Genomic DNA, 22,839 nt, shown 5'->3' with positions numbered 1-22,839 from the left:
TCTATCAAACTGTGCGACACGGATGCTCTGGAGTACCTTTCAAAACTAGATTCTCAATTGAGACACTGCTTCGATCACTACAGCTGTTTCTTAATAACATATGCTACTTTCATTGATTAACAGTCGCTACTATTATCACTACTGTTATTGATTTTTGTTTTTATTTATATTTATAATTATAAGTGGTCATTTTTTTCGACATTTTAATTGTGTAGAAATTTTTTGTGTTCGGATTTTATTTATCTGGGAGAAATTTGTGACAAGATAACGTGCGATTGATTGTGTCGAGAGTGCATGCTCACTTGCATTAACAGTGGTTCTCAAGAGTGTTTTATAAATTATTAAATACTTTATTTAAAAGTTTTTAAACAATTTATTAGACAAGACAACACTGCTTTTAGTTATCAGCTGATAAGTTTGGTGAGTTTATACGCAATTATAGAACACAATAATAATAATAATACTAAAATTAACCAACGTTTTTTATTTTTTAATTTTGGTTTATTTATTAAATTAAAACTAAAAAATTGCACTTGGAGTTTTTTTAATTTGTTTATAAAATAATTTTTTTTTTTTTTTTTTTTTTTTTTAATAAAAAAATTAGAAAAATTTTTGATGGCTCACTTTATTTTCAATCAATAATATTATAAAAATATCTGACAGCTGACATTTTTTTTTTTTTTTTTGGTTAAATTTGCAAAATTAATTATGACTAAATAAATTATATTTAATTTTTTTTAACAAAATTATTATAAAAAAAAAAAAAAGAGAAAGTTTTTTTAAATATTTATTTTTTATAATTATAATAAAAATGTCAAATGTCAGTTGATTTCAGTAACAAAAAAATATACTTAAAAAACTTCATTTTTTTTTTTTTTTTATAATACTGAAGTTAGCGGTCAGCTGTTAATTTAAAAAAATTTTAATGTCTGTCAACTTCAGTGTTATTAAATTTTACATAATTTATTATTTTTATAACAAAACAATTCAATTAAATAATTAATAGAATGTGTACTATTTTTTGTATTGTTATAAATTCTAAAATTAAGTATACTTTGTCACATGTCACTGTCATCAGTCCTAACTTATTACCACTAAACAAACACAACAATGCATACAACAAAAGTCTAAAAAGTCAAAGTAGATACGCTTATTATATTGATGCTTTACGTTTGTTATAAATATATTACAAATTATAATCGCTCGATTAAATTCTATTTATGTGAGGACGTAAATACTGTTGTGGATTTAAGAGTGATTATTAAGCTTGTTTTAAATTCAAGGATTTCATTGGAATATTTAGTTATTTTAGTACTTAATGAGTCAGTAAAATTATTCGTATTTCAAACTTTGCTCATTTTTATTTTATTTTGCACATTAATGCACTAGAATTAACGCTGACGAATAATTATAATGTGTATTGACTGAATTAACATAAAGTACTAATTATTTTTAGAATAATGGAGAGCCCGGTATTAAATGGAGCCAGCAAGACCAATGGAGACGGGGTGTATGAGTTGGAGAATGAAGTTGACACTGACAGCACTCATATTGGCAACAACGGCGATCAGCGCGAAAGTAAGTTTATTTTTTTTAATTTAATTTTTAATACTGAAAGTAGCAAATATTAAATTTAATTTATTTTAAAAAATACATAAGAAGAATATTTAAAAATTTTTTTAATTATTTTATTAAATAATTAAAATTTTTATCCTTGTAAAAATAATTTACATATTTAAAAAAATTTACATTGAAAAAAATTCATTAATTTTTTAAATTTTTATTTATTAATATAATTTAAATTAAATAATGTTAATTTTTATGATTGTAAAAATAATTTACATATTTAAAATAATTTACATAAAAAAAAAAAAAAATCCATCAATTTTTAAATTTAAATTTATTAATATAATTTAAATTTCAAAAAGAATCTTACAGAAAAAATTTTTGTGTTAAAAAATATAATATGCCAAGTATGTGACAGAGGAATTTATGTGGATGCCATTGAACCGATGAGTGAATGAATGGCTGATGGGAAATGCAAGAATTAACTACCAGCGAGTATTGATTTTCCAAGTGCAACTTTTCACAACTAGAATCGTGCAGCGTGCCAGGTTATTATTTTCTCGCTTGCAAGGTATGACAAATAGAAGCTAAAAAACAAAAAACAGATGTTCGTGACTGGAAAGCGAACCAGCACAAAGAAAAAGTCCAATAAAGCCAAATCCGCCTGAAATGATATGAGCTATTTCTGTAAATCCAATATTTTGTTACAAAGTAAGACACTCTTGAGCACAGGTTGACGTACTTGGCTCGGCGCTCAAGGTTTGCTAGCATAAACACTCATTGATCTGCGTTAGAGCTTCTGGTACACGAATAGAACCAGGAACAAGATACAAAGCAAGTCAGTCGTCAACGAGTCTTTTTAAACAGTTAATCCGGCTTAATCTTCTGACTTAAATTGAGAGCGACGCTAAAATTTAATCGCTATTTTATTTGCGCAGCGCTCAAATACTCTCACAACAATTGTATTTTTAATTAGCAGTTTGCTCGCGAATAAATCATCAACAATATTAGCAGGAGCATGCTAACAATTTGTTGGCATGTGTAACACAATATAATATAACACTGCATCGAGTTCAGTCACTCGCGACAACTCGCGTGTGCTCCGTCATAACTCTAAACTCTCAGTTGTTGCTGCAACCACCCAGTTGTTTTAAAGTTACATTATTATGCAAATTATTTAGTGGCTCCTGCACCTTTTAAGCCCATTTATTTTACGTGAGTTGAATTCCATATTGTTGAGCAAGCGAGAAAATGTCAAGCCGCGGAGTAACTAATAATAATGAGGCCAAGTCTCATCTCTGCTGGTTACATCAGCCGACTTTTTTTATCAGCGAAGAAGGTGAGGCTATTTTACTTGTTTTAATTATTAGAAAAACATATTTTTTTTCCTCTATAATCAATACAGAATACCGAGAGCTGATCAGTTACATAACTGATCCACTTTTGCTGCATCATTATTATCATCATCATCATCATTGTCGTCGTTTTATTTGTCAGTTATTAGTACCGTTGATACTTATCAAGATATGCAGACATCAGACGTCACCGTTGTTTTATCAGTCAGCCTAAGATTATGAGTATTTGTACCAATTACCGTCATGCTATCGGAGAAGATGAGTACCGGTTGTATATAAGGAGACTGATAGTTGAATTATATATTGGGAATTTTAATTTTTAGTACCGGTATTATTTTTATTGACGTCCCACGTTCAGTTGTACGAGTTGTCAATTTTTGTTGGATGATTAGTTGTTATTATAATCTTTTTTAATAAATATCTAGCATACTTTACTTAAAAAACAATTAATAATAATAATAATAGTTTAATTTAATTAAATTTAAAATTATTTTTAATTATTTATTATTGTTATTATTATTATTATTATTATTATTATTATTATTATTATTATTATTATTAATTTTTAAAAATTTATACTTAATAATAATAATTTAATTTATTTTATTGCAGATACTTATTTTATTTTTTTGTAAAAAAATAAGTGAAATGAAAGTTGGAACGAGAGTATTGATTTTTATGATAAAACTTGAGCCAAGTTTTAGTATTATTGGTAACAAGCCAGAAACCGATTTGCAGACGAAACTGAAACGAGTTTGAGAACTAGAAAACAAGATAAACTGAGCGACAGAGCTTTTTGCTTAAATTTTCCTCATTGTTAAACAAAATTCTCAGTTTACCTCTTTCATCGAAAATCTCTGACGACTTTATCGTCTCTACTAGCGAACAAATGCGCATTTTAGTGATTTACGACGCTTATAAATAAATCCATTGAAATTTAAATCGCGAGGAGACCACATTGTAAATTTAAATTTAAATATTATGTACTTTAATATATAGGTGTTTATGTTTGTATTAAAATTTCAATTGCTGAGGTGATAATATTAAACAAAATAATTCTTTGTTTACTCTGTCTACTCGAGTGTCAATAGTTTCAATATAATAGCTGCCTGACATTCTTTCTATTATATTTATTTATTTAGAAATAGCCAAGGACAATAACAGATATTGTTTAATAATTATAAGTTGGATGTAAAAAATATCAGGTATAATATTTATTTTATTAGAAAAAATTTTTTTTTGATTTTATTAAAAATTAAAAATAAAATTTAATTAAATTTCAATGCAACAGGCCAGTGAACTGAAGTAAAATCAAATTGTATTATATTTATAATTATTATAAAAGTTTATTTTTATTTTTTTGTGTACGGATTATCGAACTAAAAGGAGAAGCGTACAAAAAAATAGCGTGATACGCAGTATAATGTAGAAGAGAAAGGGTAACTGCGTATCAAAACATGCGTAGAAATTAAGTTCAGTTAAATTTAATTGCTCCTCTATATATAATCGCTTTATTGACTGAAAATAATTCATCGGATAAATATATTTTGTATTTTAGCCAATAAACGCGGCAGTTGTCTAAAAATAAAAATCACAAAGAGACTTTTATTTGTCAACTAAAAAATAAATTGATAAATAATATTGAGGTGAATGAACATCAAGTGGATTAACAATAGCAACATTAATAAATAGTTATTCAGAATTTTTTTTTAAAGTTTCCGTAAATTTTAATATTTTAGAGCTTGACGCAATAATGAAAAATTTGTATTTAAAGCATTGAAGCTCTTTAACAGTTCAGATATATATTATATATTTTTTTTAGTGGAGTGATTATTGGCTGGTGTTATCAGCTGGCTTTCTGATAGCTGTTAGTCACTTTAAAAATAACTTTATTTTATAAAATCGGGTTTTATTTACTCACTTATGAAATGACGACTAGTGAAAAAGATCTTTTTAATAATTACTCTCTGTCATTTACTAAAAAACCGATAAAAAATATTCCTCAAATAAAAATTGATAATGGTACTCTATTTTTCTATTTTTAGATAATAATTTATATTTAAATTTATCTGCTATTTTCAGTATCACAAATTACCTTTCAATTAAAAAAAAAAAAAAAAAAAATTTGAAACTAATAAATGATTAACTTATTTCAGAGAGCGAGAGTCCAGTTTTTGACACAGCAGGTGGTGGAGGAAATTTGAGGATGCCTTCGGAGCTTCCTAATGAAATATCAGCGCCGTATGAAGTTCCGCAGTTTCCGATCGAGCAGATCGAGAAGAAGCTATTGATCCAGAGGCAACTTACTGTCAAGTATGTTCATAATAACTTCAGCTTTAGGAAATTTTATTGAAATAAATATGGAACTGAAATTTACAGACATTTTAAATAAATTAATCATAAAAATTCTCAATTAGAATTTTTCACAATATTTTTTTTATAATTTCATTATTTTTAGAATTTTTAAATAATAATTAAAGGTTTCAATTTTTTAAATTTTATTATTGCTAAAATTTATTTTTAAATAAATAATTAAATACCTTTTAATTTTAAAATCATTAAAAAAAATATGAAACTGAAATTTGAATTTTATTTATCAAATAAACAAATTATAAAAAAACTAGCAACCTTGCTTGTGAAGTATAAAATAGACAAGATAGCAAAATTAGTTCTTAATTATTGACATTTTATAAGATATAAGCTCATTTTGATGTTAGACTTATCAAGAGCTTTCATTTGAGTACCCACATGCATTTTTATATATTTTTCATATATATACATATATATATGAAAAATTTACTAATAAATAAGTACTTATTCTCTTAATATTAGAGATAATTTTTAAAAAATTTCACTTATCATTTTTAAAAATTTCCACAAGTAAAAAATTTTTTCCAATTTTATTTTTACTAATTTATTTATTCTAAAATTTTTTTAAAATATTAAAATGTCTCTAAATTTCAGAACCATTGAAATAAATTGATCTTGGTATCCAATATTGTAGTTAATCGGTCTAGTCATCAGACCGGATAATAGCAGAGTTAATTAAACGTTATTTAATAACAAACTCACGTACACGTGAGTGGATTTTATCAATCGACCCAAAATGATGTCGTTCAAAGAATGACGCATTACTATCTATATATTCTTCACATATCACATGTTTAAAATGAAAATGGTAACAACAAGTAAACTACCGATCAATAATCCGATGACGGTGAATAGAGCTAAATGGAGTGATCCTCTTTCTCTTTCATATTCTCAGTGTCTCTGGTGTCCCGTTCATTCGGATACTTGACATAATATCTCTCTACGACATTTATGTCCGACATTATACGATATTAATTCGATATTATCCCCTCGCGTACCCCAACGGCTGGCTAACACGCGTAATTTATAAATTATAAATAATTATAATTATAATTAAATTAAAATCGCTTTACACGTGTAAGTATACATTTTTGATAATTAATTAATTAATAAAAAAAATTTTTAAAAAACTGTTCATTTTTATTTTTATAAAATTATTTTCCAGAATAAGGAGTGTGGGATGCGGGCGAAAAATATTCTCGCACGCGTACTCTTGCAACCGCTTATAAACACATGGAAGGGATATCGGCGGTCTCTCCGGCAGTACTAGTGCGACTGCAAGCGCGATAGGATTCAAATCTTCAATAAAACGTTTCCTCTTATCTCGCAATAAGATATTATTATTTTAAAAATTTTAATTTATTAAATAGCGAATTTTATTTTTATTGCCAGCCATGAATTCGAGGAACGTGATCGGTTTTCCGAAATAATAAATTATTTTGATTAATTTTTTATATCAAGGCGAGATGTAATAAAATTATAGTAACAGTATTTTTATTTACGTAATTATTTGTTTGTGATACTAAGTGCCTTTAATCTTATAATTATTCTAGAGACATAGTTGATAGTTATTTTATTTATTATGTTCGCTTGCGCTATTGATTCTAAGCGGTGGTTGAGAGACAATAATATTTTGATAAAGTAAGATTACATTATTATCATTAGGGTGTTTTTTTTAGAATTTATTAATAATAATAATTATTTAATATTACTTAATATCTTTAAAAATATTTTTAGTTGACAAGATAGCAAAGTCAGTTCTTAATTATTGACATTTTTATAAATATAAGCTCATCCGGATGTTACATTCATCAAGAGCTTTCATTTGAGTACTCACATGCATTTTTGATATATTTTTCATATATACATATATATATATATATATATATATATATATATATATATATATATATATATATATATATAAATATATCAAATATATGAAAAATTGATGTGGGTGCTCAAATGAAAGGTCTCGATAAGTGTAACATCGGGATGAGCTTATATCTTTAAAATTGTCAATATTTCACAAGATAAAAGGTATTTTTTTAATTATGTATCTAGAGACCTTTGCAATGACACTAAATTTCACTAAAAAAAAACCGATTTTATCATATGACTGTCAAAAGAAGAAAAAAAATTTTTTTTTCAAAATTGACGCTTCTAAATTTTTTTTTTTTAATTTAACTAAAGGAAAATTTTAATTAAAAAATAATTAATTTAATTAAATGTAAATAAACAATTCAATGACTAAGTAATTTAGTGACGCATTTATTCGTTTTTAAATCTCGGAAGATAAACAGTTCGATTAATCATTTAAAACGTGTAGTTGTTTACTTAATTCTTCTTTTATTTATTTATTTATTTATGAAGATATTATTCAATGCGAGTTTAATAAGTTGAAACCACTTAATTATTAACTATAAATAATTTATAATTTTTAAATTATGATAATTCTTATTCCAGAGCTGCTAAAGACCTCGAGGAGCGTCGCAGCCATTATGAACCTTCACTGGGACCTGCAGCCGATGACAATGACTACCCTTTCAACCTCGAAGAAAATGACTTCGTTCCACACTTCCAGCGCGTCTCTATTTCCGGGGAAGACACATCTGGAGTAAGCTTTAATTAATGAAATAATCTTTTTTTTTTATGAACTTTGTTACTCGCATTGACTTTTTTGCTAGCTCTTGGGGGAAAAGGTGGAAGGTGGAAGGTGGACGATACCGGGAAACCGCATGAGTGCGGTGTTACGTGAAGTTCACCTTTATAGCACGTCATTAAAAATATCATGCACCCCTGCAAGCTCGTTACGTTATCGGAAAGTTTGCGTTACATTTTTCCACGACCTTGATTATTCAGTTCTTGGGATTCTGATTAAATGCCTGATTCTTGTGAATGACACTTCTAAAAATGATGATTCATCTGCATTAAATTCTTCCCGTAATTAAATACTTTATTTATTATTATTATTATTTTTTTTTTTTTTTTTATAATGAAATTTCTGTTTGATTTTCTTGATATATATATATATATATATATATATATATATATATATATATATATATATATATATATATATATATATATATATATTTTTTTTTTAAGATATATTAAAAAATGAAGAATTAAAAAAAAATTGATCATCACAATTTTAACAAATTTATAATTTTTTAGAAAATTATGATAATCAATTATTTTTTTAATTTTTGGTTTTTTTATGTATTTAAAAAAAAAAAAAAAAAAAAATCTATTAAAAACATAAAAAAAATCACTTGTAAATAATTACAATTAATTTTAATTTATTTATTTCAATTAAAATAATTATTTTTTAATTAATATTTAAAGTAATAAATTTTAAAAATTAAAATAAAAATAAAAACTTTAAAAGCAAACATAATAAAATCTAACAGCGCAAAGTTTACATTAAATTAAATCTAATTAAATATTATCGGAGTTAATCAACTAAGTAATTGGTTAGTTAGTAGACTTATTCAAATAGTTACGGAAATATAATTACCATGATTATAACTATTGATATGGATATTGATATAGAAGGCATATATCCTGGTATTGCTCTTTAGCCAGAACTTTCCCTGGTGACCTAGCTCGCACGTGTCAGATCAAGTGAACTCATATTTAATTTCACATGATAGTGACCCAGTCAAGGTCAAGTTCAATCAATAAAATGTTACATCTCTCGTGTAAAATTCTCACTTTTATATTAGTAATTTATAATTTTTGACTAACAAAAAATTTTTTGCAGGTGCCGTTGGAGGATCTGCAGAGAGCGTCGCAGATGCTGGTGCAAGCACTGTACATCCGAGAGAAGTACATGATAAATTCAAACCAGACATTTCCGTCCATCACCTCCCGGTTCCTAAGGAACGTCGACAAGAAGCCTCTGAACAGCGCGGAGTTGTTCCAGCACGAGGACCGAATGGCGATTGCAGGTAAAATTTATTTAGCAATTAAATAAAATTTACTACAAATAACTTCTCCAGAGTCCTGATCCCTATCCCGGAGCTGAGTCAGGTTTAAATCTCGCTGACGTCTGTCGACATTTTCTGAGCACGTGTCACTCAAGGTCCCTTGTATTATTTATCTTTTGTTTTATTTTAATGCTGAGGGCAGTCCCTCTCGAGCTTGCATTGTTCTTAACCATTGTGGCTATTTTAGATCATCCTGTGCATGCACCGGCCTCAAGAGGCGACCCCTGGGACTGTGAATTTCCGCCTGCCAAGAACTACAAGATCAGCCCCGTCAACGGAGTCTTCAACGTCTTTGCTAACGAGGAGGATCTTGTTAATGGCAAGCCTCTGCCTTACGCTTACCCGGATCTCGGGACCTTTGTACGTGACATGAATTTACTCTGCTCTATGATTGCCGATGGCCCGCTTAAATCATTTTGCTACAGGCGATTGAGTTACTTGTCTTCGAAATTTCAATTACATGTTCTGCTTAATGAGCTACGGGAACTTGCAAGTCAAAAAGCTGTTCCTCACAGGGATTTTTATAATATCAGAAAGGTTGGTTTTTTATTTTATTTATTTATTTAATTTTTTTCTAATTAAAAAATTAAGTTTTCTTAAAATAATAATCTTAAAATTTATAATTCAAAAATTATTTATATCTCGAGGTACATAATTAAAATTAATCATACTAAAGTTAGCCGAAATTTTTGATTTTTTTTATTTATTAAATTGCAACAAAAAAAAAAATTTTTTTTTTTTAAATTGCCCTAAAGATTTTTAAGTTTTTTTACAAACGTAATTTTTAAATAGCTTAATTTTCATTGAAATTGAACTGATTCAATGAAAAAAATTATATCAAATTAAGTCAAACTAAAAATTTATTTAATTAAAAAATTGTTCTTTAATTTTTTAATTTTATTTCAAGTTAATTTTTCTTCATAATTTAAAATGATTTTTTTTTTTCTTGATTTAAGTTTGTAGAAAGTAAACTTATAATAAAATTATCAGTGTTAAAAATTTTTTTTTTTTCTTCAGTATAATAATTTTTCTACTTAACGTCAGCATTTATTTTTAATTATCTTCTTAGGAACTTTTACAAATTTAAAAATTTTTTTATTTGCTTATAAATTGATTTAAAAAGTTTTTAATTTTTTATATTGACGTCTTAATAATTTTAACTGATTTTATATTGAATTAAAAAAATATAAATAGTCAATTAAAAATCAAATCACTACATTTAATTTTTTATTTTATTTAAATAAAATTTATTTGTATTATTTGACTTGATTTAAAATTTTTAGATCTTTAGTAATTTTTTAAATTAAACATTAAAAAAATTTTTTTAATAATTATTGATCAATGTACTATAATTAAATTACAAATAAATAATTTCAGGTGGATACACACATTCACGCAGCGTCATGTATGAATCAAAAACATTTATTACGATTCATAAAAAAGACATTAAAAAATCACGCTGATGAAGTAGTAACATACTCAAAGAGCGGGGAAATGATGACACTTGCCCAAGTATTTGAGTCAATGAATCTCACAACTTACGATCTTAGCGTAGATATGCTCGACGTTCACGCAGTAAGTAATAATTCACTTATAATAAATTTAATTAAAAGTCTAGACAAAAAATTAAACAAAAAAAATTTTTTTTCCTGCACACAGGATAGAAATACTTTCCATCGTTTCGACAAATTCAACGCCAAGTACAATCCGATCGGTGAAAGCCGTCTGCGTGAAGTCTTTCTCAAGACTGACAATTATCTCGACGGTAAATACTTTGCGCGGATCATCAAAGAAGTCGCCAGCGACCTTGAGGAGTCAAAGTATCAAAATGCTGAACTCAGGCTGTCTATTTACGGTAAAAGCGCTGACGAGTGGGACAAACTCGCTAATTGGGCGATCAAAGGTAACGTCTATTCAGACAACGTTCGCTGGCTTATTCAAATTCCGCGGCTCTAGTAAGTCTGCCTTTAAATGCCAAATAAAAGAATTTTTAATGAATTTTAATTTAAAAATTTTATTTATTTATTTTTTTTTTTTTTTTTTTTTTTTTTTTTTTTTTTAGCGATATATTCAAGCTAAACAAGTTAATGAGCAACTTCCAGGAAATTATCAACAACATCTTCTTGCCGCTGTTCGAAGTCACTAACGACCCTTCGTCTCACCCTGACCTTCACAAGTTCCTGCAGTATGTAATTGGATTCGACTCTGTTGACGATGAGAGCAAACCCGAGAATCCGCTTTTTGATAAAGACGTATCGCCTCCTGAGGAATGGAATGATATTGAGAATCCTCCCTATGGGTACTATCAGTACTATACTTTTGCTAACATGACGGTACTCAATCATTTTCGAGCGTAAGTTTTATTTGATATCTATATTTATAAAAAAGTTAATTTATTATTATTATTATTATTATTATTATTATTAATTAACATTTTTTTATTTATTTAAAAATTTTATTCCATCATTGTGCTATTTTATTTTGTTCTTTATTTTTATTAATAAATAAATAAATAATTAATTAATAAATTAAAAAATTAATTATTCTATTAGTATAAAATTGTTAAAATTAATAAAAATAATTATAATTTATAAACTAATTAATAATTTTCCAGTGACCGAGGCCTGAACACTTTTGTCCTGCGACCTCACTGCGGAGAAGCGGGTCCAATCCAGCATTTGGTCTGTGGATTCATGATGGCAGAGAATATATCACACGGTCTCCTGCTCCGCAAAGTCCCAGTGCTCCAATATCTGTATTACCTGGCTCAGATTGGAATCGCAATGTCACCTCTGAGCAATAATTCGCTGTTCTTGAACTACCACCGTAACCCTTTGCCGGAATACCTCGCACGGGGCCTCTGTGTCAGCCTTTCCACGGACGATCCTCTGCAATTTCACTTCACAAAGGTATTTATAGAGGACAGTGGCTTTTGAAGTTCCTCGGGTGTTAATACTAGGAACAGCCTTATGGACCTCTAATGAATATAAATTACTGCGGGCTCTTTTATTTACTCCCATTCTACAAAGGTCTTTACTTGCTCTTTTTGTCTTTTAGGAACCTCTCATGGAGGAGTACAGCATTGCTGCACAGGTCTGGAAGCTCAGTTCTTGCGACATGTGTGAACTTGCAAGGAACTCTGTTATAATGAGCGGTTTTCCTCACAAGGTTTGTTAATATATTATAAATTTAAATAATTACTTATGCTCTAATTTATAAGACTTTTCTCTGACTGTATACTTAATTCATACACAAATATTATTAAATTATATTTATTATTTAATAAAAAAAAATTTTTTTAATTTTCTTCATAAGATTCTTATAAAATTAAATTATTAATTCAAACTAGCAACCTAGCAACTGCCGTGACTTGTGAACTATAAATAAATACGATTTTGCTTTATTAAATAATTACTTTTGTTAAATTGCGCTGCACTTTTTTAAATATCAACATTTTCAAAGATATAAGCTCATCTTGATGTTACACTCATCAAGAGCTTTCATTTGAGTACTCACATGCATTTTTGATATATTTTTCATATATATATATATAAATATATAAAATATATGAAAAATTGATGTGAGTACTCAAATGAAAGCTCTCGATGAGCTTTTTTAATTATCTATCTAGAAACAGAAAATTTTTAATTAAAAATTGATTGGATTTTATTCAATAATTAAATTTAATTTAAATTTCCATAAAATTGCAACCAAGTAATTTTTTTTTATTATTCTATAATTAAAAAAAAATTTTTTTTTATTCTATGATTAAAAAAAATTTTTTTTTATTATTCTATGATCAAAAATAATTTTTTTTTCAATTTATCAATAAATTTATACTACAGACATTTTAACGCTGACGAGCTAGTTCGTAAGATCACCTCCAACAAGAAACAAAATTACCAATTAAAAAAAAACCTTAACAATTTCAGAGCAAGCAGTACTGGCTAGGACCAAATTACACCAAGGAAGGAGTAGCTGGGAACGACATCACGAGGACAAATGTCCCCGATATCCGGGTCGCGTATCGGTACGAGACTCTCGTCGATGAACTTTCCAATATCTTTAAAGTTGTTGAAAAGCCCGATAGTTTTTAGTGCGCCTCAGTAAATTCTCTCCCCCAACTCTCGTAAATTCGAGGAATTTCTTTTGGGAATAAACTTTAGCGAGGCTGAGAGGAGCCCCCAGGAAATTGAATCATCATTCACGTCAAACTTTAATGTCAGATTGTCAATATTAAATTTTTATTTTATCTTAAATATTAAAAGCAACTAACGAACCGATGGCCTTTTATCTAAACAAAAATAAAAAATAATAAAATAGGAATATCAATTATCAAACGTCAATTTTAATTATATAATTAAATCTTTTGGTATTATTTAATACTTCAATAATTTTTTTTTAAATATATATTGTTAAAAATAATTTTGTTTGATCAAAGACCAATCAAAGATTTATTTCTATTTTTTTTTTTTAGTTTTATAGTTTATCCGTTTCTTTGATTTTTATTTTTATTATTATTATAATTATTATGACTAGAAGAAATGTTAGACTTGAAAGTAAATAGAGTAAATTTGCGTTTTTACTTCTATAGAGACCTAAAAAATCTATAAAATGTTCGCTAGTGCCAGAGAGTTTTAACTTCAACTCAACTCTTTAATCTTTTGTTATATTTTTGTACATTTTTTACTGCATTCATAAGTAATGTTTGGTTGTGTTTTTTCTACATATAAAATAAAATTTAAAAAATTAAAAAAAAAAAAAAAATAATTTAATTACTTTAAAATAAATATTTAATTTTTAAAAGTTATTAGTGAGTAATAAAAATTAAAAAATAAAAAAAAAAAAAAACCAGAATTAAAAATCCCAGCGAGTTTCCCGGACGAGACGCGACTTATCCGTTGAAATTGTGTGCTAGTAAATTAATAAATAAATTAGAAAAATATTTGTATTATGGATTAAGAGAGGAATGTATTTATTGTAAAAAGTATATCCTAGAAAAATAATAAATATATTATATATGTATGTTAGAATTTAATTGGCTAATGATTAAATTTATTTAAATAGTAAGAAGATACAATAGATACTCAACAACGTGATAATTGGATTAATTATCAGAGTCGTTCCTCCGGCAGATACTCTAGATTCTGGAATTGACTCACTCGAAATATCTGATATCTCTTCCTCGTCGTCATCTAACTCCTCGGTAGTTACGGCTAAATTTGATGGAGTACTATCAACTACATCTACGCCTAATGAATTTGGAGTGGGTTCCAGATCGGAATTATCTTCACTACCTGAAAAATTATTCATTTTAAAATCAACCTCAGACTTTATTGGGTTCATTGATTTTTTTTTATTAATTTAAAAGTTAATTAGAGAAAATATTAAATTTAATTAAAAAAAATTTTTAATTTAAAAGCGATATTGATTTTTTTAGACTTTGGTGAATCGTTATGACTAATTTATATTAATTAAGAGAATGAGCACAGTTTTGTGGTCAGTGTATTTATATGATAAAATGGGTTTTTATGGTTGAATTTGAAGGTTTCATATCATTTTAACCAATAATCAATTTATGATGATATGTATTTAGACTGCATTCGAAAATGCTCTATCTCTAATCCATAATTAATAAATGACCTTGTATCTCGTGAACTATTGACATTTTTAAAGATATAACCTCATTCCAATGTTACACTCATCAAGAGCTTTCATTTGAATACCCACATGCATTTTCATATATTTTTGATATATACATATATATATATATATATATATATATATGAAAAATTGATGTGGGTACTCAAATGAAAGGTCTTGATGAGTGTAACATCGGGATGAGCTTAAATTTTTTAAAATGTCAATAATTAAAAAAATATCAGTATTTTTATTAAATTCATTAAAACTTATTTTATTAGACATTTTTAGTTTTTAAAATATGAAAATAAATAGAAAAAAACTTACTATTATCTTCGGGTGAACTAGCATCAGTTTTATTAATATAATTTATTAATATAACAGCATCAGAGGGTTCAATAAGAACAGTCTCTACTGTTGAATTTACTTCGTATAAATTTTCTTCATTAGTGGAGAAGACAACTACAAAATTATCATCATCATCATCGTCGTCGTCGTCGTCGTCGTCGTCATCGTCATCATTGTCAGATACCAGAGAAGTAATGTTAACTATTTCTTCCTCCGCACCGAAGTTAATTAGCACCAAATACTCCGGATGGTTTTCCAATTGCCTAAGTAGAGTGTAAGTATTTAGTAATTAGTAAGTAATATTAATAATCATCGGAATGAATAAAATATTGAAAAGTACCGCTTGAGGAAGATAACTCTGTCGTTGTTGAGAGTCTCGAGGCTGTAGTTACCGTGACGGAAAACGGGGTCTTTGCGGAGTTGCGCTAAACTTTTGTAAGTATTTAGAGTGCTGAGCGGGTCCTCGAGTTGACTCTCGACATTTCGGGTGACATAATCTTCGTTAATGGGGAAGTAGAGGGTTTCGTTAACCGAGAATCCGGCAGAAGTGCTGTTGTCCCATTGCATTGGAGACTTGGCAGCGTATTTAGACAAGTCAGCAAGATTGTTTAGAGTTGGATTTATTGTCTTAAGGTATCCAGGCACCTCTGCTGCATCTGTCATTCCAATCTCGTCGCCGTAGTATGAGTACGCTTGTCCGGGCAAAAGCATCATCAAAACCATCCAAGCTTCTAAGCGATCTTGGCCTTGTCTTGTTGCTATTCTTGAACCATCTGTATGACTTATCTAAAATTTTTATTGTTTTATTTTTTTATTGAAAATAATAATAATAATAATAATAATAATAATAATTACAGGCCAGTTAGTTGTAGAATTTTCAGGAATATCATTGAGCCAGTTTTCAATTAAAATTTTGATATCTTCAGCCCCGTCATCAATGGTAACATTTGTGATGAGATGAAAATTGAATGGTACAACTCCCGAGCGATTGTTATCGCCATAATAAGATATCAAATTAGCATCTGACTCCTCAGACTCGACGAGCAGTAATTTTGACGTTGAGTTGTTCTCTTCGGTCCAGTTGTCAGTGAATTCCCGGATTTTATACAGAAAATTAGCATACTCATCATCCCCAAATTCATCTGACTCATCTGACTCGTCTGACTCGTCTGACTCGTCCGACTCGTCCTCCAGATCCAGGTCCTCGTAAAAGAACCCGCCCTTCGAGATTTGAAAACCATCCACGCCTCGATCAAGCCAAAAGTCTAAAATATCCTGGAATTCAAGATAACAAAATAGTAAATCAGAAAAAGTATTTCTGCTGAAGAAGAAATCTTAAAAATTTAATATTTAATATAACTCGGTATTTTATTATCCAAGGAATTTAACGTGGAAATATTATTGTTGATCTCGATCTGGCTAATGAAAATATTTGTAATATTACGTATTACCAGTATTTCTTTGACAACATCTTCGTTGCGTAAATTGAGATTCGGTTCAGTGTCTTTGAATTTATGGTAGTACCACTGATCTCTGTCCTCATTCCAGGTCCAAGCTGACCCCTTGGTATAATTCCACACACTGGCCTTTAAATACAAAAAAGAAAACCAATCAATCAATTTTATTTTAATCGGGACTCCCAACCCAGCAGTCCACACCCCTAATGGTTATCGTATAAGCTTCCTAACAAGGATGTACCCAGTTGTTTGGCGGAACTCTAGTTCCATTTTCATCGACGCTTCCGTTCGCCCAGATGTAATAATCGCTGTAAGGATCGATACGATTTACCGAGGCTTCAAACCACTCGTGTTCTATGCTTGAGTGACTCGGCACTATGTTTAATATTATTTTTATATCTGTAAAACAAAAATCCATTAATTTTATTTTTTGATAAAAAATTTATCATCATTTTTTTAATTTAATTTAAAAATAATTTATTATTTTTAGAAAAAATATTTAAAAAATCAATCAGCTGTTTTCAGCATGACAAAATAAAATCAATATATACTAATAAAAAAAATACCTTGTTCGTGAGCTTCTTCAATCAGCTGATCAAAGTCTTCAAAGTCTCCGTAAATTGGATCAATTTCAGTATAATTAGAAATATCATAACCGAAATCAATTAACGGAGATGAAAATATCGGATTCAGGCAAATAGTTTCTACTCCAATATCTTTGAGGTAATCAAGTTCGCTCAAAATACCTGAAAGCATTCTACTATAAATAATAATAATAATAATAATAATAATAATAATAAATGACACTAAAGCTGACATACATTAGAAATTTTATTGCAGTGAAATAATTATGGAAAAAATTAAATAAAAAAATTCCAATGACTTTAGGGGCAAAATAGGCAAAAAAAAAAAAAAAATTAGTTCCAAAAATGAATTTGTAAAAAATTGGATTTTTAATTTTTTTTTAATTTCTAAATGTCAATTTTTTTTGCCATATAATTTATTTGTTAAAAAAAATTCTAAGAATTATTAAATGTTTGCTAAATTTATTTTCATTAATTTATCTGTTAAAAAAACTATCAAATATCTGCTAAATTAATTTTTTATTGCAAGCTTCACTGTCATTAAAAATAAATTTCACCTCAAGGTCAATCAAAATGAGGTTAACTGCCAACTCCACAATTAGAATCACCAGCGCTATAGCATAATAATGGTGATGGCTGATTTATGACAATTATTTACAATAATTTATCATAAAAAAAAGTGAGTAGCGCACCTTGTAAATCGCCTTCGCCGTCTCCGTCGCTGTCTTTGAATCCTCTAGTCCATATCTGATAGATCTGGGTGGAATCCCACCACTCAGGCTCCTCGGAGTTGACATTGCAGTCGCAGATACCTATTAAGAAAATTAAACTGCTCAGCAGTACTATTTTTGCTGACATCACTCAAGCTTCAATTTTTTATTGTTATTTTTTTTTTTTTAAGCAACATTTATAATTTAATAATTTAATTTTTTAAGTTAACTTGCACTTCACGGTGATTTTTTGAGTATTAATCTGGGCGACTGAAAAGAAACAACTTGTCTATTATTAAAAATGTAACAAGGTGAAATGAAATAATTTTAAATAAAGAAGAAGTTTAAATGACAATAGGGTGAGAATTAATGTGAGTATGAGTATTACTAGAAATGCCAGTGCCAACTGAAACCAAACAGACCAGTCTCTCGGATGTCTTCGGGTTTTACTGGCACCAATCCTAAAAGAACCCGGCTGCTGTCTCGCATCTGTGTTGTGAATTATAATTTATAATAATACATTTAATATTAACGTTTCTGTTGGGAGCTAAGTGATTCTTTATATTAACAATTATGTCTTTAAACTTTTTCAGCGCACAATTTCGAACGTAGAGAGGTATGAAAATTAAAATAAATATCCTGGTTGATAATCTTATGTTATTCACACTCGATAAATTACATATTATCGCAAGTTATCTCTGTGATAGTCTCAATAAATTATTTCGGATGACAAATTTATCGGTGTATGAAAATAAAATCTGGTGATGATTTATTTGTTGGGTGACCTTCCACCGAAACTCCAAAACGGATAATAAAAATTCGATCTGTTATTAAACAATAAATGTTTTTTATGACGTTTTAAGCAACACTGGAAACACGACCTAGAAATTCGCCATTTTGAATATCTATTTTCTTTTTTTAATTTATTTGTCTCACTTCACTCAATTGTTTATTGACAACACTGTAAGTATTTTTATTATTATTAATCAATATTTTTGTAAAATTATAACAATGTTGTTTTTTATTTAATTATCAATAAAATTATTTTCAAAAAATTGCTTTTCTTTATAATTTATTTTTTATACAAATATTCCAAAACTTATAAATTACTTACTCAATTAATTTCCATTTGACAGAAGTATACTCCGCCGCCATTTTGAATAACTATTTTAACCTCCAAATGTATTTGTCTCACTTCACTCAATTGTTTATTGACAACAACTATAAGTATTTTAATTATTAATCAATATTTTAGTAAAATCATAACAATATTGTTTTTTATTATTGTTTTTAATTATTTTAAAATCAATAATCACTAAAAAAATTTTGTGGTTAATAAATGTCAGAACTGAATCCTGACAGTCAATCAGCTGTTAATTACCATTAATTAACTTTATTTGAAAACAAATAAAATATCTTCATTAAAATGAAACATAGAGTCATGATAAAAAGCAAGAAAATGAAAATTCAAATGTTTAGTTACGGTCTCATTAAAACACTTGTAAACATTTACCTAACCTATAAAACGCCGCGGGGCAGCAGTATTTGCTTATCTTTCATCTCATAATTAATCAGCGAAGGGTAAGTGAATAAAAATAAAGATATTGTAAACAACATTTAATTAATGTATATTTCATTTTTTGCACTATCCAATTAATTACATTTTTTTTATTTAGTTAAATTTATCTGACTAAAATTCCGCTCGATGTTATTATATTAATTTTTTTTTTCAGATTCCAATTTTTTAAATTAGATATGGACTGTGAGTACAATTATAAATGACATTAAAGTTAGCAGATACTTGACAATTTTTTAATTTTAGTTAAACAAATTTTTTCTAAAAAATTATTTTAAAAAAATTGCATTTTTAATTTTATAACATTTTTTCTTTAATTTTTTTTTTTTTTTTATAATTTATTTGTTAAAAAAATTATTAAATATCTACTAAATTAATTTTTATATATTTGAAATTAATATTAGCAGTCACGACAATTTTTTAATTTTATTCAACAAATTTATTTTTTAAAAAATTGCATTTTTTAAATTTTCTACATGCGAATTTTTTTTTCCATAATTTATCTGTTAAAAAATAATTAAAACGATCAAATATCTGCTAAATTAATTATCACAAAGTGTAAAGTCAAGACTTAAGCTTGTAAAATTCCCAAACATCAATATTGATGTGATTATTGATGTTGACATTCGTCCGAGCGACACCGAGCCAGAATAATTTCATTAATTTATAAACGTTGGCTTCGAACCCGGTTCCCTAGTCTGGATCGACGGATTCTCCACCTCATTCTACATCAACAATTATTATCAATAACACATTTATTCCTTTTCTCACTCTTTGCATTTAATTAAACAATTACCGTAGCTTTTCTCGCGTCATTTAATATACATATAAATATGTAGAGTACTTTTGATAAAGGTCAAAGCGTTTGATAAATAGTATATCGGGTTTGCAAAGAACAAGCAAAGGAATTCTAATAATAGTTCTTAATGTTTTATTTTTTAATCGTATCAATTATTAAAGTACGGACTTAAACAATTTAACCATTAACATACTTTTATTTTAAAACTTTTTTTTTTTTTTAATTTATTTATTCTCAAGCGTTTTACTTTTTCACTCTCATTTCTTCTTTCAAATCTCATCACATACTTTTAAATAAATTAGAAGTAAACCGACTTACATAACAATAATTCGTTGTATCGGACAACTCGGGCACTCAAAACAATTATAATAAAACAATTCTAATTTGTACAAGGAATAAATACTTAAACTAATTAATATTAATTAAATACAGAAGCACAATTAGCTGGCGTTAACAAAAAAATCAATAAATATTTAATTAAAAAATCAATGCAATCGCTAATTTACAATTTAACAATTTTTCAATTTATTAAATATATATATATATATATATATATATATATATATATATATATATATATATATATATATATATATATATATATATATATATATATATATATATATATATATATATATATATATATATATGTGTATGTAGCAACAATCTGGACTCTCGGACGGGAGAAAAGATGAGCGTAAGAAAATTAAAGTCAGTATATATTTTCTCGCTTATTTTTTTTTCTTTTTTTCTGTTATATATTATTCTACGCAATAACACAACAATATATACATAACGCGTATTTATTGTTTTAACTTTAACTCATTTTATTTATTTTTAATTAATAATTATAATTATAATAATAAGTCATTAGAACTCACATTTATTCTTCTAGTTACTCGCAGTATATATTAATTTTATTTTACAGTACAAGTTATTTTAATTTAAACGCCTAAATCTACACACATTTTATTTCGCATATTTTTTTTTTTATTTTATTTAATAATAAATTTATTTTTTTTTATTTCTTCTTTATTTTTTTTTTTTTTTTTTTTTTTCGTTGAGCTAATTTACAGTAATCGAAATATTATTGAGAGAATTTATCAGCAGGTTTGTGTCAAATTCAGCTGACAGATGTTCGATCACTGAGTATACAATAATTTATATATATAAATATATATAGATATATTGTTTAATTTTTTTTTTCTTTTTTTTTTTCAGTGTTCAAGTGTTCAGCAGTAAATTGTACAGCTTGAGTAATGGCTGGCTGCTTTGGTATATTTTTATATATAAATATATATATAAATTAGCAGAGATATATTGTAGACATAAAGAAGATGAATCAAAGTATTTTTTATTGATTGTAATTGTAAGTTAATAATTACTTTATAAGTTAGTAATTTAATTTAAATTTATTGATAAGTGATTTTGTCTTTTTTTTTTTATTTTTTTTTATTTTTTTTTATTATAAAAAAAGAAGAAATTAATTAGCCAGCCCCATTTGTAGAAAATAAAGTAATTGTAATTATGATTTAATAGAAAATAATTTGGAAGTAAAGTGTGCAATTGAAGTATATAACAAAATTTCAGTCGCACGCACTACTAATGTCAAGTTGTGCGTGATAAAGATTAAACGTGATCCTTCAAATAATATCATGTATTATTTAATTATTGGAAATCATTTTATTTATGAGATTGGTTAATGGAACGAGAGAAATTATATTATGATATATATTTTAGTTAGAGTTAAGTGAATAAAAATCTAATTGGTCCAAATACAAATCGCTATAATTGGTCAATTTTAAGGTTCATTAATTTCAATGCTTCAATGATCTAGACTGAGCGAAAATAAATTATATAATATGTATTTTAATCATTTTTGTTCATGGATTAATTTTTTTTTACAAACTTACAAATAATAATAATAAATTACAAAATATTTTGTTAAAATATATTTCAAAATATTTATTAATAAATAAAATAAATAAATTCATTAAAAATTTTTAATTAAAATCATTTAAAAAAATACTTTTGATTGATTTCTTCTTTATATAAATTTTTAAAATTTATTAATAGAAAATTTTAATAAGCTTCATTAATTATTAATAATAGTTTATTTAAATCCTGGAAATTAAATGTCAAAATTATACTTGTCACATTTTATAATCTCAAAATAAAACAAGTAATTAAATATTAAAAAATGAAATAAATTGTTAAAAAAAAAAAATAAACTTATTAAAAAATTTGAAATTTTTTTATCAGTGAAGAAATATGAATAAAAATAAAAAAAAAAAAAAAATAGTTTTCGCTCAGTATGATTAATCATTAATCTACCAATTGATAGAACTAATAACTAATGTAAAGACTAATAGAATAACTTCTGAAGTTTCGAATATGTTTCTTGGCCAGTCATGACTTAAGTCTTTTGGTCCATTATAACTT

General features: G+C 26.8%; 2 protein-coding genes across 6 annotated transcripts; one reads left to right on the top strand and one right to left on the bottom strand.

Moving 5' to 3' along the window:
• Nucleotides 1-266: 266 nt before the first annotated feature.
• Nucleotides 267-14,321, top strand: Ampdeam (AMP deaminase). Of its 5 annotated transcripts, XM_074247896.1 has the most exons (12): nucleotides 267-420; nucleotides 1,457-1,578; nucleotides 5,078-5,234; nucleotides 7,758-7,908; nucleotides 9,058-9,244; nucleotides 9,471-9,820; nucleotides 10,661-10,858; nucleotides 10,943-11,238; nucleotides 11,346-11,636; nucleotides 11,898-12,192; nucleotides 12,341-12,451; nucleotides 13,216-14,321. In XM_074247896.1, the coding sequence occupies exons 2-12, from the start codon at nucleotides 1,461-1,463 to the stop codon at nucleotides 13,378-13,380; spliced, it is 2,319 nt and encodes a 772-aa protein (XP_074103997.1). In that variant the 5' UTR covers nucleotides 267-420; nucleotides 1,457-1,460; the 3' UTR covers nucleotides 13,381-14,321. The 5 variants fall into 5 exon arrangements, with proteins under 5 accessions (XP_074103997.1, XP_074103999.1, XP_074103998.1 ...); XM_074247898.1 differs by lacking the exons at nucleotides 267-420; nucleotides 1,457-1,578 and adding an exon at nucleotides 2,432-2,905; XM_074247897.1 differs by lacking the exons at nucleotides 267-420; nucleotides 1,457-1,578 and adding an exon at nucleotides 4,818-4,943.
• LOC141530663 (maltase A1) lies at nucleotides 14,298-18,913 on the bottom strand. The gene is made up of 8 exons (XM_074247902.1): nucleotides 18,005-18,913; nucleotides 17,295-17,474; nucleotides 16,970-17,127; nucleotides 16,723-16,857; nucleotides 16,127-16,546; nucleotides 15,612-16,057; nucleotides 15,251-15,534; nucleotides 14,298-14,580 (listed from the first exon to the last, which is right to left on the bottom strand). Exons 1-8 carry the CDS (start codon nucleotides 18,168-18,170, stop codon nucleotides 14,339-14,341), a joined length of 2,031 nt encoding a protein of 676 aa, XP_074104003.1. The 5' UTR covers nucleotides 18,171-18,913; the 3' UTR covers nucleotides 14,298-14,338.
• Nucleotides 18,914-22,839: the final 3,926 nt, after the last annotated feature.

The sequence above is a fragment of the Cotesia typhae genome, unplaced genomic scaffold, assembly GCF_013202065.1.
Source record: "Cotesia typhae breed Kobodo isofemale line unplaced genomic scaffold, CoteBio_Ctyphae contig_5, whole genome shotgun sequence".
Classification (NCBI taxonomy): domain Eukaryota; kingdom Metazoa; phylum Arthropoda; class Insecta; order Hymenoptera; family Braconidae; genus Cotesia; species Cotesia typhae.
This window is presented reverse-complemented; position numbering and strand designations above follow the sequence as displayed.

Excerpts from the sequence above, each read along its gene's own strand:
- Ampdeam (XM_074247896.1), top strand. The coding sequence starts at position 1,461 with ATGGAGAGCCCGGTATTAAATGGAGCCAGCAAGACCAATGGAGACGGG. Across the intron at positions 10,859-10,942 it reads ATATGCTCGACGTTCACGCA|GATAGAAATACTTTCCATCG; the intron begins GTAAGTAATAAT and ends TCCTGCACACAG. Across the intron at positions 11,239-11,345 it reads ATTCAAATTCCGCGGCTCTA|CGATATATTCAAGCTAAACA; the intron begins GTAAGTCTGCCT and ends TTTTTTTTTTAG.
- LOC141530663 (XM_074247902.1), bottom strand. The coding sequence starts at position 18,170 with ATGTCAGCAAAAATAGTACTGCTGAGCAGTTTAATTTTCTTAATAGGT. Across the intron at positions 16,858-16,969 it reads GAGTTCCGCCAAACAACTGG|GCCAGTGTGTGGAATTATAC; the intron begins GTACATCCTTGT and ends TTGTATTTAAAG. Across the intron at positions 15,535-15,611 it reads AGAGTTATCTTCCTCAAGCG|GCAATTGGAAAACCATCCGG; the intron begins GTACTTTTCAAT and ends CACTCTACTTAG.